Source organism: Petaurus breviceps, unplaced genomic scaffold (assembly GCF_028583685.1).
Source record: "Petaurus breviceps papuanus isolate PSGF00001 unplaced genomic scaffold, PetGlider_PUasm1.0 387, whole genome shotgun sequence".
NCBI lineage: Eukaryota > Metazoa > Chordata > Mammalia > Diprotodontia > Petauridae > Petaurus > Petaurus breviceps.
In genome coordinates, this window is record NW_027186308.1 from 415,096 (window position 1) to 430,528 (window position 15,433).

At 46.2% G+C, this 15,433-nt stretch overlaps 3 protein-coding genes across 7 annotated transcripts in view; 2 read left to right on the forward strand and 1 right to left on the reverse strand.

The window, feature by feature from the left end:
- TSPEAR (thrombospondin type laminin G domain and EAR repeats) overlaps positions 1–15,433 on the reverse strand; it is a 173,530-nt gene that overhangs the window by 130,229 nt on the left and 27,868 nt on the right. The gene's annotated exons all lie outside the window — the stretch shown is intronic.
- Positions 55–947, forward strand: LOC138170797 (keratin-associated protein 10-8-like). Its single transcript, XM_069100286.1, has one exon. It carries the CDS (start codon positions 96–98, stop codon positions 864–866), a length of 771 nt encoding a protein of 256 aa, XP_068956387.1. The 5' UTR covers positions 55–95; the 3' UTR covers positions 867–947.
- LOC138170817 (keratin-associated protein 12-1-like) lies at positions 3,108–5,439 on the forward strand. The gene has a single exon (XM_069100312.1). The coding sequence runs from the start codon at positions 4,948–4,950 to the stop codon at positions 5,437–5,439; it is 492 nt and encodes a 163-aa protein (XP_068956413.1). The 5' UTR covers positions 3,108–4,947.

Sequence of the window (15,433 nt, forward strand, 5' to 3'; positions counted from 1 at the left end):
AAGCACAGGCCCTGTGAGGCTCAGGCTGCTCCCTCCATCACCCCTCATCCCTTTCCACTCTGCTGCCCAAGGCTCCCAACACAGCTGCACCCACCATGGCAGACACCTGTTTCTCTGGGCGCTGTGTTCCCACAGCCTCAGCCGTCTCTGTCTACTCCAGTGACGTGAGCTGTGGCAGCAACGTCTGCTTGCCCAGTTCCTGCACAGGCTTCTCCTGGCAGCTGGACGACTGCCCAGAGAGCTGTTTTGAGCCCAGCTGCTGTGACCCCTGCTGCTGCCCAACCCCGTGCTGCACGCCAGCCTCCTGCCTGACCCTGCTGTGCCGCCCAGTCTGCTGCGTGCCTGCCACCTGCCAGCCGGCATGTGAACCCAGCCCCTGCCAGTCTGCCTGCTGTGTGCCCAGCCCCTGCCAGTCTGTCTGCCCTGCCCCCTGCTCACCATCCTACTGTCAGCAGTCCTGCTGCCAAGCCCCTGGCTGCTCTGGCCCTCCCTCTGTGGTGCAGTCCTGCTGCTGTGTCCCAGTGTGCTGCAAGCCCAGCTGCTGCATTGCCCTGCCTCTGTGCTGCAAGCCCAGCTGCTGTGTGTCCACAGCCTCCTCCTGCTGCCAGCCCAGCTGCTGCGGCCCTGCCTCCTGTGTGTCCCTCATCTGCCGCCCCGTGTGCCGACCGGCCACCTACTGTGTGCCTCTCTCCTGCAGACCCTCCTGCTGCACCACCACATCCTCCTCTTCCTGCTGCTGTGCACCCTCCTGCTGTCCAGCCACCACCTGCTGCCGCCCTTCCTCCTCTGTGTCCCTCATCTGCCGGCCCAGCTGCTGCAAACCTGCCTGCTGCAGCACCACCTGTGGACAAAACTCTTGCTGTTGACCACAGAGGGTTGTGTCTCTCTCTCTCTCTCTCTCTCTCTCTCTCTCTCTCTCTCTCTCTCTCTCTCTCCCTCTCTCTCTCTCTTTCTCGTTCTTTACTCCTGACCGACTTCTGCTGGCCTCCTGGATCCATCCCCAACCAAACATCAGCTTGAACAACTGACCAGCACCACCCCCCAAAGGCACTGAGACCACCAGGCCACAGACAGCCAGCTGCACCAAGTACTTGACCCCTGCCAGGCCCCTGCTGACCCCTCCGAACCAGGGCTGACCCCAGCCATAACTCCGGCTTTGCCATGCACCTAGCTCAGTGTCCCGACACTGCCTGCAGTTCTCAGTCCCTCTGTAGGCTCACAGTGTGCAGGGATGGCTCCGTCCATGCACCCACCTGGCAATAAACCACATGAACTCACCTTCCTGCCTCTTACTCTCCCTTTTTTCCTTATCCTCAGCTGACTGGGATAGGGGAGGCACATGTCCTGCACAAGGCAGCCTGAGGAGCCCGCCAGGTGTCAGGAGATAGTGAATAGACTGACCAGCGTGCCATGCTCACACTTCACCGTGGTCATGCAGAGTTATGCCCTGATACCTCCCTCCCCAACCCACGCTGTGCCACATGCACTCCCATCCACCTGCCCATTAGGTGACTATCCTCTTAGCTTAAACCCTTCCCTTCCCTCCACCAACTCAGCCCTGGCCAGGAGGCCAGCTCCCACGCAGGAGTGACCTCGCATGCTTATAGAAAGGCCGTTATGCATCTGACTGGACACATTTCTTTTGCCTAGCCCAGGTTTACAGCCACAGGGACATAGCAGGCGGGGACCAGCCTGGCAACAGGTGGATTGGCAGGGGCTGCCCCCACAGCAGGAGGGGGAGCAGCTGCCAGCTCCACAGGCTGCCTGGCAGCTGGTCACCACGGGGCACGCTGGGAGGCACCCAAGCGCCAGCAGGGACAGGCGCCGTAGACGGGCACGGAGCAGGTTGTGGGACGCCTGATATAGCACAGTGTCCATGGTGGGCAGGACTCTCAGGAGCAGAGCCGAGGGAGCACTGCGGTTTGGACAGCTCCTTCCACTCTGAGGCTGCTCTAAGCCTTGATCATAGGGATAGAAGCAAAACACAAATGCTTCCGCCACCTTCTGCTCTTTGTATTTTTGCAGATCTCCTTCCAAAGCCTTGCTGTGTGTCTCTGGCAGTTTTTTCTCTGATCAGCTGATTACAAACTTTTTCTGAGTTCAAGCTAATTTTGCACCTTTCTGAGTCTTCCATCATGGAAATCAGATTTTGTATTCAGCCTATAAGTAGATTTTGTTCTTTTCTTCCCAACAGCCCCACTCCCCAAGATTTACTTCTTAAGATCGATACTCATCATAAATGCTATGGGTTTCCATAGGAGGGAAAGATCACTCACTTTTGGAAGGATTTTGGATGGTGGACTGTGGTACCACAGCTGCATTCAAATGCAGGAAGCCAGACCCTCGGGTCCCTTAACTGTCACTGCCTACACCCTTAGAGAATGTTGAGGGCAGATTCTGTCTAACTCCTTGTTTGAGCTGAGTTCTTATCTCACTTCCAGAGGAAAAGCCTAGTGACTTTTTTTACATCTTGATGGAAGAAAGCTGAACCATTTAATGGAAAGAAGGCTATATCTCATAAGACCTGGGCTCAAACTCCAGCTCTAAGATATATGCGTTTTATGCCCAAAGAGGAACCAAACTGTGTATAACTTCTAATCCAGAAATACCACTACTAGATTTCTATCCCAAAGAGACCAAAGAAAAGGGTAAAGGACCCACACGTGCATAATATTTACAATCACCTTTTTCATGGTGGCAAAATATTGGAAATTGAGGGGATGCCCATCAACTGGGAAATTGCTGAACAAGTTGTAGTATATTACGTAATAAAATACTATTGTGCAATAAGAAATGCTGACACATTTCAGAAAATCCTGGAAAGACTTGCACAAACTGATGTAAAGTGAAATGAGCAGAATCAAGAAAACATCATACACAGTATCAGCAACATTGTGGGATGATCAACTAGGAATGACTTAGCTCTTCTCAGCAGTACAATGATTCAAACAAAAATTCCAAGACTCCTGGTGCAAAATGCTAGCCACATCCAGAGAAAGAACTGACAGACTCTGGATGAAGATGGAAGCAGACTTTTTCCCACTTACTTTATTTTTTTCAGGTTTTTCTTTTCCTTTTGATATGCTTTTTATTTCACAACTGTTATTGATATAGAAATATGTTTTACATAATTGCACATATATAACCTATATCATATTGCCTACCATTTTTGCAAGAGGTGGAGGAGGGGAGGCAGGGAGAAAAATTTGGAACTCAAAATCCCATTAAAAAATGAATACTAAAAATTGTCTTGGGGAAAACAATACTATAAAAAAGAAATTTTAAAAATCATTTGCACCACAAAGAGAGATGTATGTGTTTTGTATATAATATTAAAAAATATCCAGGTAAGGAGTGACCTGGAGAGTAGGATCTGGGATCTGTTCCACCTTTGCAAAGTAGGAAGAGGGCCATTTTAGCATGCCCTACATAGTAGGGAAGGGCAGGGGCAGACAGGATAAAGGACTTCTGAAGTTTGGATATCTCTCCTCTCTCCAGAAGGGTATTAAGGTAGACATGTTGATATGCCACTCCTCAAACATCTCTAGTCTAGGGCAACAACCCCTTTCTCTTTTTGCTATCCAGGTAGCTCTCAAGGGAAGAAACCCAGGCTATCTGTAACCATATTTTTTTAAAAAACACTCCAAATCAGTAATTATTAGGGAATTGATAATTAAAGTAAATCTGAGATCCCACCTCACACTCATCAGTTTTGGCAGAGATGACAAAAAATGGAAAATGACAAGTTCTGATGGGGCTGTGTGGAAACAGGGACACTGATGCCAGGCTTGGTGGAGTTGTGAATGGGCACAAGCATTCTGGGAAGCAATTTGGAACAATGTCCCCAAAGTTACTAAACTGTGCGTGCCCTCTGGCCTAGTGATATCACTGCTAGGCCTCTACCCCAAAGAAATCAAAGAAAGAGGAAATGGTCCTGTGTGTATAAAAACATTTATACTGGTTCTTTTTTGTGGCAGCAAAGATCAGGAATTAAGGGGGCACCTTCACTAAGGGAATGGCTGAACATTTGCTGTAGCCATATGATGTGGCTGAATACTATTTGTGCTTAAGAAATAAAGAAAAAGCAGTTTCAAGAGACCCAGGAAGACTTTGAAGTGATACAGAGGGAGGAGAGAAAAACCAGGAGCCCAGTTTGTAGTGTGGTGTCAATACCGTAAATAACAACATCTAAGAACTCTGATAAACAAAATGCACAAAAATCATCCCAGAGGGCTCATAAGGAACAATGAGAGAGTTGACTAAAATGTAGCGTGAGAAACATATTTTCAGGCTTGACCAACATGGGGATTTGTTTTGTTTGACTCTAATTGTATGACAGAGGGGTTCTTCCTACCTGCTTGCCTTTTTCTCTCTTCCTTCCCTCCTTCCTTCCTTGCTTTTTCTCGTGGGCAAGAGGGAGGTAGAAGGGAAGGAGAAAAAATAAACATCTGATCATTGAAAAAACAAACAAAATGAAGGAGTGGGTTTGTTTCAGAAAAACAGGGCTAGCAGCAACATGAGAATGGATAGGTGACATGTTAGAACCATGGTCATTTGGTCTGGCCATGGATTTGTCTTTGGATTCTTTTAGATTATGGAGACGTCATTTAAAAAAATAATTCACCCAGTTCTTACCAGCAGCGTACAAATATGTCAGAGGTACTCAAACCAGGATATCCTTTTCCCCAGGAAATTAAGACTGATAAACAGAGGCATCAATTACCCTCAAAAGCCATTTTGGTGACCTGAGTCAACTCTCACAGGAAGTCATTCATCAGGGTAATAAGGAGTTTGGAGGGAACATGGAGAAAACAAGAAGGAAGAAAAGCCATTGTGAGGCTGGGACACTCTGCAGGGTATAAAAGCCTTGGGGAGGGGGAAGGAGCTGTCCACACCCCTCCCTCCTCCTCTGCTCCTCTCCCAAAGGTCCCACCCACCCCAGACACCATGTGCCACACCAGCTGTTCCCCTGGCTGCCAGCCGACCTGCTCCGTGCCCTTCTGCTGCAAGCCCGTCTGTGTCCGTCCCTGCTGCCGCCCGGCCTCTTCTGTGGCCCTGCTGTGCCGCCCAGCCTGCCCTTTGGTAACCAGCTGCCAGACAGCTTGTGGAGCTGGCAACTGCTCCTCCTCATGCTGTGGAGGCAGCCCCTGCCAGTCTGCCTGCTTTGTGCCCAGCCCCTGCCAGTCCACCTGCTGTGTGTCCAGCCCCTGCCAGTCTGCCTGCTGTGTGTCCAGCCCCTGCCAGTCTGCCTGCTTTGTGCCTAGCCCCTGTCAGTCTGCCTGCTGTGTGCCTGTCAGTTGCAAACCCGTTGTATGTGTTCCCATGTCCTGCAAGCCTGTGGCCTGTGGGGTCCCCTCCTGCCAGGTCTCCTGCTGCAAGCCAACCTCCTACACAACCTTGGTCTGCAAACCCACCTGTGCCCCCTCCTGCTGCTGCTGAACAGACCATCCACTCATAGTTTAAGGAGATGAGAGGGGAAACAGCCTGACTCGGGTCGTTGTGGCCACAGCTCTGCTGATCCGCTGGAACACTGGATGCCTTCACTGGTCACAGAAGCAGGGCCACTAATCCAATCCACGGGAACTTCCATTTCCCCCCCACACCCCCCCCCCCCGAAACCCAGGGAGCGAAGGCCCTCACGGGCAGCCCCCTTGGCTCTGCTCCTTGTCTACTTCACCTGAGGGCGCATGTCGTCTCTCAAGGGTTTGTCTCATACATTGGCTGTTGGAGTCTGCCTTGGCAAGAAGCAACATCTAGTTAATAAATCTATGTGATCTACCATATATACATCTATTTATTATTCTTTTCCTTCACTTCTGTGAGTTCTAAAACTATTTCTGTAAGAGCTATAATACCTTTCAATTTCTTTTTTCACATGCTAGGAATTTCAGGGGTCCCAGAGGGGTTAGAAACAACAAGGTGGAAGCAGGACGTCCTATGTTCGCTACAAGAGTTCCTTGCTTACTTTCAGTGTTGAATAGGGCAGGAGGTGGGTAGAAGACACTACTGAGTATGCTTCCTCTAAAGTTTAGAGTCTAAACCATCTTTCTCAGTTCTACCATCCCTGGACCACTGGGTCAGCTTTGCCGATCCAATTGTGAGGCTTTTTCTGGACAAAAAAAGATATATCATTCTAGTGGGTGATTTCAATAAATCACTTCCTTGAAACCTATAAAGAGACAACCCTCACTGTCAAAAGCTTCAGTTCTCATCATTCTCCCCACTTAAGAACAGCTCTCCTTGGGTGGCTAGGTGGCACAGTGAATAGAGCGCCGGCCCTGGAGTCAAGGAGGACCTGAATTCAAATCTGGCCTCAGATACTTAACACAAAACTAGCTGTGTCACCTTGGGCAAGTCACTTAACCCCCAATTGGCCTACCTTCTCCCCTCCAAAAAGAAAAAAAAAAAAGAACAGCTCTCCTCTCTTACAGAAAGCTTTACTTTGACTAAGGTGGGATGCAAAAGTTGATATCAACTTACTAAGAAATGCATGTTACCTGATGGTTGTAAAATGTCTCCTCTCATTTTTTCTTTCATTGTAATGTCCTAAACTTCTTTTCACAAAAATGTTTATACCACCCCAGGGCAAGGAAGTAATAATATAGTCAATACATAAACATTTATTAAGTCCCTACTATGGGCCAGATCCTCTGCTAGTCACAAGTTTTGCAAAAACCAAAGTGGTTCAACAGACCCTGCAGTTAAGGAGCATGCATTTTATCAAGGGAAACAACACATGTAAGTAGACACAAAATTAATACAAGATAGAGTTTGGTACTGGTAAGTGGGAGGAGTTAAATTTTGCAAGAAATCAGGGGAGGTGGAGCCAAGATGGCTTTGGAAGAACAAAAAATTTTCAGACCCCAAGAACTAGTTTTGAAAACAGGAACATGAAAAATCTTGACAGTTGGGACAGTGTCCCCCCACCCCCAGCTGAGTAGAGCCCAACAAGTTCAAAGTCAAGAAATAGGCTTGAAAAAATGAACAAAAAAAAAGAACTTGGCAGGGAAAACCAAAACACAAACATAAAAGGCAACATGAAAATAGCTACAAGCAAAGCCTCCAAGAAAAATGCTCATAGGACACAAGCTTGACAAGAATTCCTGGAAGAGTTAAAAGAAAAAGATAAGAGTGGTAGAGGAAAAATTGGGAAGAGAAATGAGAGTGATGCAAGAAAATTATGGAAAGAGGCTTAACAGCTTGGTAAAAGAGTGACAAAAATACTGAAGAACACTTTAAACACCTTTAAAAACAGAAATGGCCTAATGGCAAAAGAAGCACAAAAATTCACTGAAGAAAAGAATGCCTTTGAAAGCAAAATTGGCCAAATGTAAAAAGAAGGACAAAATCTCAAAGAAGAAAATAATTCTGTAAAAATTAGAATTTGGCAAGTGGAAGCTAATGACTCCATGAGGCAATGAGAAACAAGAAAACAAAGTCAAAAGAATGAAAAAATAGAGGAAAATGTGAAATGTCTCATCAGAAAAACAACTGACCTGGAAAATAAATCAAAGAGAAATAATTTAAGGATTATTGGACCACCGGAAAGCCATGACAACAAAAAAAGCCTAGACATCTGTAATATAATGCCAAGGAAAGGCAACTTCCCAAGGTTCAGAATACCAGCATAGGCGCTCTCCATTTTATTCAGTGACCAACCAAGAACAGAGAAGATCAAAACATGACATCATTCCAAATACAGCATTTACTAAATGTGATTAAATAATCTCCAAGGACTACCCCACCCCAGGACCTTCCAATCATTCAATCAATTACAAAGTCTCCATTCTAAATACTTCTCCACCCCTAGGCTATACCTTAATTAAGTCCACCACAAAGCCCCTCTTCTCAAATGGAGATTAGTTTCCAAACATAAGGTCAAAAGTTCCCTACCCCTGGATCACAATTGAATCTGCCCTAGAGTTACATCAAGTTTAAACACAGCACTTAATACCCAAATGGAGGTCTTTTCTTCATCTTGACACGAGGCAAGTTCTCAGCAATCTTAGTTCCTGGGGAGACAAGGCTTAGCAAGGCCATAAGATACATTGCCAATCCCTTCATGAATTTATCCTCTGTCTGTAGAACAGTCCTAGAACCCCTGAACACATTAGCAAAGCCCTCTCCCAGGATTTCTGTAAACATACAACAAGGAAATCCTTCTTCAGGGCTTCTGAACCAACAGAAAGGCTCCCAGACCCCTGCAACAACAGCACTGTCCTTCACCAGTGGACAGTATTCACTCTCTGTCTGCAGGACAGTCTCAGGGCTTCTTAGTGAAAAGCCAGGTTCCAGGACTTCTTCAACAAAAGGACTGTCTTTCACCAGTGGACAAATCTGGCAAAACAACATCAAAACAGACAGACAAAGTACCAGCAAAACAGCCATGTCTCCTCAGTCCTTGGCAGCTCAGGGGGCAGGTCTCAAAAGTCCAGGGCAATTCAAAGCAGCCACCAGCAATTCTCTTAGTCTCTCTCTCTCTCCATGAGGTGCTGCTTCCAAAAAGATCTTCCGCCTCTCTCTTGTCTCTCCAAATCTACCAGGACTTTCTTTTCACATCAAAAAGTCCATCCCACAGGTGGTATTAACAAACTCTGGGTTTTAACACAATCAGTTTGAAAACCAAGCCAATACAGGGGAATCTTTAATTGCCATTACTATCACAACATCATATTTCAAGATATTTTCAAGAAAAACTTCCCCAATATTTAGATCCAAGGGCAAAATAGAAATTGAAAAAATCCATCAATCATCTCCTACAAGAGATCTCCAAATGAAAACTTCCAGGTATATCATAGCCAAATTTCAGAGCTTCCAGGTCAAGGAGAAGATGTTGCAAGCAGTCAGAAAGAAACAATTCAGATACTGTAGAGTGACAGTCAGGATCACACAAGTGGAAAGCTTGGAATATGATATTCCAGAAGTCAAAGGAGCTAGGATTACAACCAAGAATAATCTATCCAGAACAGAATAATCCTTCAGGAGAGGGGGGAAATGGATATTTAATGAGAAGACTTTCAAAACTATTATTCCTGATGAAAAATGCAGTTGAATAGAAAAAATTACATTCAAGCACAAGACTCAATTGCCATTTATTTTTCAGTCATGTCCAACTCTTCGTGACCCCATTTGGAGTCATCTTGGCAATGATACTGGAGTGCTTTGCCATTTCCTTCTCTAGCTCATTTTACAGATGAAGAAACTGAAACAAATAAAGTTAAGTGACTTGCCCGAGGTCACACGGTTAGTAAGTGTCTGAGGTCAGATCTGAACTCAGGAAGTGGAGTCTTTCTAATTTTAAGCCTAGAGCTCTATCCACTAAACCACCTAGTTGCCATAAGACTCAAGAGAAGCTTGAAAAGTTAAACATGAAAAAAATCATAAGGGACTCAATAAAGTTAAACTGTCTGCATTCCTATATGAAAAGACAATATATGGCAAAGGACCTACTTGTACCAAAATACTTATAACAATTGTTTTTGTGGTGGCAAAGAATTGGAAATTGAAGGGATGCTCATCAATTTCGGAATGACTGAACGAGACGTGGCATGTGATTGTGATGGAATAGTGTTACGCTAGAAGAAGTGATGAGGGGAGTGGTTTCAAAACAACATGGCAAGACTTATATGAATCTATATTCGAAGGGACGTGAGCGAAACCAGGAGATCATTGCACACAGTAACATCAACGTTGTAATGAGGATGAATTGTGAAAGATTCGGTTATTCTGATTAATACAGTGATCAAAGATAATTCCAAAGTACCCATGAGGAAAAATGATGGCCACCTCCAAAGACAGAAGTAATGAACTCTGAGTGCAAAATGAAGCAAATTTTTTTCACTTTCTTTATTTTTCTAACTTTTTTTGGAAATGTGGCTAATATGGAAATGTTTTCCATGATTTCACATGTATTGATATCATATTGTTTGCCTTCTCATTGGATAGGGGAAAGGGTAGGAGGGAGGTGAAGAATTTGGAACTCAAAATGTTAAAAATAAATTAAAAAGTTAGAAGATTAGAAAATACATAGTTATATGAAAAAATGTTCTAAATCATCATTGATTAAAGAAATCCAAATTAAAACAACTTTGCGGTGCCACCTCACACATACAAGAAATAACAAATGCTGAAGGGGATGAAGGAAAATAGATCCTCTAATATACTGTTGGTGGAGTTGTGAACAGACCCAACCATTCTGCAGAGCAATTTGGAACTATTCCCAAAGAGCCATACAACTGTGCATATCCTTTGACCTAGGAATACCACTTCTAGGTCTATACCCCCAAAGAGATCAAAGAAAAAGGAAGAAATTAGTGTCTGAAGTCAGATTTAAACTCAGGGAGAGGAGTTTTCCTGATTCTAGGTCCAGCATTCTCTCCACTGCACCACCTAGTTGCTCAAAGCAAAAATGGACCTCATTAAAAGAGATTGTCAGAGAAACTACATTTGGCTAAAAGATACCATAGACAATGAAGTAATATTAAAAATCACATCAAGTTTTTCTACTATATACTAAGTATAAAACGGAGTCAAATTTATAAAAAAAATAAGAACCACTCCTCAATTGACAAATCATCAAAGGATAGAAATAGGTGGTTTTCAGAAGAAGAAATCAAAGCTATTTATATTCATATTAAAATGCTCTAAAAATTATTGGTTGGAAAAAGGCAAATTAAAGCAATTCTGAGATATTACCTTATACTTATCAGAAATGACAAATGCTGGAGAGGAGGAGGGGAAAATAGGGACACTAATGAAGTGTTAGGGGGGTAGTGAACTGGCCCAATGATACTAGAGGACAATTCAGAACTAGACCCAAAGGGCTATAAAACTGGGCATACCCTCTGATCCAGCAACACCACTACTGGTGGATGGGGAAAGGGTTGAAAGGAAGGAGAATTTGGAATTCAATTTTTTAAAAAGAATGCTTAAAAATAAACAAATAATGAATTCCCAAAATAGTTTTTAAAAAAGGAAACCTGGGATTCTAAGAGGAGATAAGAGGAAGCCCACTCTTGGCATGGAGGATAAATTGCCTTTCTAAAGGGTAATTGTGTCCTTTCTCACTTCTCACCAAAACTATTATTCCAAACCTTCTCTTTTCTCCTCAAGTCTCTCATGTCTCTCCCTCCTACCTCTATCACCTGGGGACCTTCTCTCTTACTTTACTGAGAACATTGAACTCCCTCTTCATCTCAAAACTTCTGTATGTCATCCCTCCAACTCAAAGAGGTGATCTCCTTTCCATGACCAATCTATTTCCCTTGAAGAGGGCTTGATCGCATCCCTTCCAGTTTACTCTAGCATATTGGATCATCTCTGATCTTCAGCTTATCTGTGTATCTACCGGGACCTTCCTGACTGACTTCGCACATGTCTAACTCTTCCCATCCCTCAAAAAAAGAAACCTTCACTAGTCTCCACCCCTCCCTAAGTTACTCTCCTTCCTTTCTTTGTCAAATTCCTTGAATAGGCCATCTACACTCACTTCCTCCACTGTCTGTCCTCTCACTCACTTGTCAGCCCTTTGCAGTTTGTCTTCCAATCTCATCATCATTCAACTGAAGTTGTCCTCTCCAAAGTTACTAATGACCTTTTAAATGCCAAATCTGAGGTGTTTGGTCAGTCCTCATTCTCCTTGGCCTGTTGGCTCCATCTGACCCCAGTGGCCAGCCTTTCCTCTTGATACTCTCATCTCTGATTTTTATGACACTCCTCTTTCTCCTTCTACCTGTCTGACCACTCCTCAGTCTCCTTTGCTGGTTCGTCATTGATATTACAGTGTCTAACTGTAGGTGCTCCTCCAGACCCTGTCCTGGGCCCTTTTCTCTTCTCCCTTTACACTCTCTCTCGGCAAGTTCTCTGAAAAACATATCTGCCCCAATTTCTCCTCATCCCCAATGGCCTGTTGGAGGCTCAGAGACATCTCAAACTCAGTGTGTCACTTGTTGTCTTTCCCCAAACTCTCCCCTATTTCTGTCAAAGGCACCGCCTTCCTTCCAGCATCCGAGGCTTATGATCCCACCTCTCTCCCTCGCCCCAAACACTCACCAAACCTTTCTACTTTCCACTTTCACAGCATCTCTCATCAAACTGCTCTTTCCTCAACAGAACCTGAGTGGCTGTTTGTTGTTTCACTTGGCCCAAATTTGAGACTTTCTTTGCAAAGATATTGGAGTGGTTTGCCATATTCTTCCTCCAGCTCATTTTACAGATGTGGAACTGTGGCAACCAGGGTGAAGTGACTTGCCCAGGGTCACACAGCCAGTCTGTGTCTGACACTGGATTCGAATTCAGGCCTTCCTGACCCTATGGTGCCACCTAGCCATCCAGATTGGTAGCAGCTGCCAATTTCCAAGGTGAAAATGCTCACACTGAAAACTGAGAAGTGTGCTTTGAGCTGGTACCTCTGCACCCCTCCTTAAATCCATACATGTATTGTCTTTTCCATTATAGGATAAGCTATGTGCAGAGAGGGACTGCTTGAGTCTCATACTCATGCTGGCAGGATATTGCCCAGTGCCTGGCACACAGTCGGTGGCCAATGTATGCTCGCTGACTGATCAAGATTGACATTTGGCTGGACTGCAGAGCAGTGCAAAGGCAAGATAAACCTAGAAATGTAAATGCACGTTTACCTGCAAGTCTGATTCTAGGAGAGGAAGCCTGGAGGGAGGGACAGAGGTGGAGAGTGGGGGAGAGAGCGGAAACAGAGGGAGATGAAAGAAAGGGAAGGGGAAAGGAGGGGGTAAGGGAGGGGGGGGGGGGAGGAGGGGGGAGGGGGGGGGGGGGAGAGGGAGAGAGAGAGGGGGAAGAGGAGGGGAGGCCACATTCTTCTCATCTGTACAATGGGTGTGGGGAGGGATGATCTCAGATCTTTGGGGCTCTGGATTTTGAAAGTTTCATTGGCCATTTTGTGAGTTCTGTAGACTCAGCTGACTCTTGAAGGGGCCAGGCAAAAGGGAGATGGAGCTAGAATAAAACATCCTGTTTCCAGAGGAAATGGGGCTCTGAAAGGACACAGAAGAGCCTCAGAGCAGGAAACCCAAAAGCATGTAATGAGATGCTAGGAGTGAAAACAAGGGCGGTGACTGCTTTGGTGCTGTGTCACAGGCACATAGGCATGCGCGCACACACACATACACACACACACACACACACACACACACACAGGGCAGAGGCTATAGAAACCTTGGTGAGGGGGAAGGAGCTGTCCAAAGCCTTCTCTCCTCCCCCAAAGGTCCCACCCACCCCACACACCATGTACCACACCAGCTGCTCCCCTGGCTGCCAGTTGACCTGCTCCATGCCCATCTGCTGTAAGTCCATCTGTGTCCATCCCTGCTGTGTGGCCCAACCTCCTGTGTGGCCCTACTGTGCCACCCAGCATGCCCCGTGGTGACCAGTTGCCTGGCAGCCTGTGGAACTGACTGCTGCTCCCCCTCATACTGTGGAGAGAGCCCCTGCCAATCCACCTGCTGCCAGGCTGGTCCCTACAACCCCACCTGCTGTGTGCCTAGCCCCTGCCAGTCCACCTGCTGTGTGCCCAGCCCCTGCCAGTCTGCCTGCTGCGTGCCTGTCTGCTGCAAACCCGCTCTGTGTGTTACTGTGTGTTGCAAACCTGTGATCTGTGCAGTCCCCTCATACCAAGGCTCCTGCTGCCAGACTGCCTCCTGCACCCCCTCCTGCTGCTGAGCTTATGTTGTCTCTGTTCAGAAGAGGGGAGCCAGAGCACCCATTTCTCAGATCACCGTGTTCACAGCCTTGCTCACACACTGGAAGGGGCCATTCCTGGGCACTCAGAGCTGCACTGTTGACCCAGGTTCTTCAGTGTTTCAGTAACTCCCTCCTCCTGACCTCTGTGGAGTAAACATCCCCTGGGTCCCAAGATTCTTGTCCCCCATGCAGTTCACACACACACACACACACACACACACAGCCCATTTCACTCAGGGCAGCACCTTGGAAATATACTTTGTCATAAAAGTCAAATTGTCTTGTCATGTATTAAATCTTATTCCATTTCTTCCATTTCGCTGTCATGAAATAGTTCACTTAAGAAAGTTTAAGTGATTGAATATTTGTTAGGAATACGAAAGAATTCAACTCCACTGTGGCCTTGAGGAGAGGTGTGAGTGTGTGTGTCTGTCCATGTGAGAAAAAATGGCCTGAAAGATGCTGAAGTGACATTAGCGCCAGCCACACAGGAATGCCTGCCTGCAGGTGCCAGAACTGCTCCGTCACCTCTCACACGTGTTTACGAGAATCCCGCGGGTCATGAGCATCTCATTGTTTTGATGTCAGAAATAAAATAAGAAACACCTTCAGGGATTGGCAGGCCTAGAAACCCCCAAGAACATGAGAATGGCCAACATGGCCACAATGCTTATTGTGTGTTGGGCACTGGCTAAGCATTGACCATCATCATCTTCTTTAATCCTGAAAACCACACCAGAGGTAGGTTCAAGAGTAATCCACAGTCTGAAATGGGAAAAAAAAAACAGGTAAAGGGAAGCTTCAAGAGTCCTAGAATGTCTGGAGTGAAGTTTAAACTGAAGGCTTCCTGATCATGAGCCTTTGGCCATCAAAGATGTCAACAAATAAGCCTCCCCAGTTCACAGACTATGCATTGACCAACTTCTGTGAGTGGATGTGATCATGGCCATGAAAGGATTATAAAGACAGAGACTAAAGGGGGAGGCAGAGTCCTGATCAGAAGCAAGTTCATGACTGTATTAAACCCTCAGAGAATTGGCATCAGCCATAGGAACACAGAGAGTAGAAGCAAATAAATAGAGTTATTGGAGGCAATATTTCCAACATTACTCTGGAATGAATCAAGAAAACCGGTGAGGATATAGAATGTCACCTCTGGACCAACCAGCATGTTCCTGAAGGAACGAGCATGTGGCACCAATGACCCAGATAGCCCAGTGCAGCCCCTGGGCATGACTGACATGAGGCCCAAGGGAGGGGAGGCAAAGGCCTCCCCAGAAGACCCTTGGATTCCCACTGTCAGAAACCCACATCAGTCACAATGGAAAGGGACTGAAGTGGAAGATCTCAGCTGACATTCACCAAGGCAGGGAGAGGAATGACTGTCTGACCAGGAGCTCCCCCTCCACCCTGACCTGGGGCCATGCTGTCACAGCAGACCCCTGGGAAGGCTCAGGGTCAGAAAATCCTCCAGCCAGCAGTCTGTGGCAGCCCAAGAGAGCCTGCCTGGCCAGTGACAAGGGGACTGACATGCAGAAAGCCTGACTTCCATCCCTCATCGACTACATTCATCTACTAGCTTGGGGTATGGACTTTGGCAGGTTCCTCTGTACCTCCTGGTGCCATCCAGCATGGAGGCCAGAACCTGCCATGAAAGCCAAGGGGCCCCCTCACACACACACACACACACACACACACACACACACACACACACACA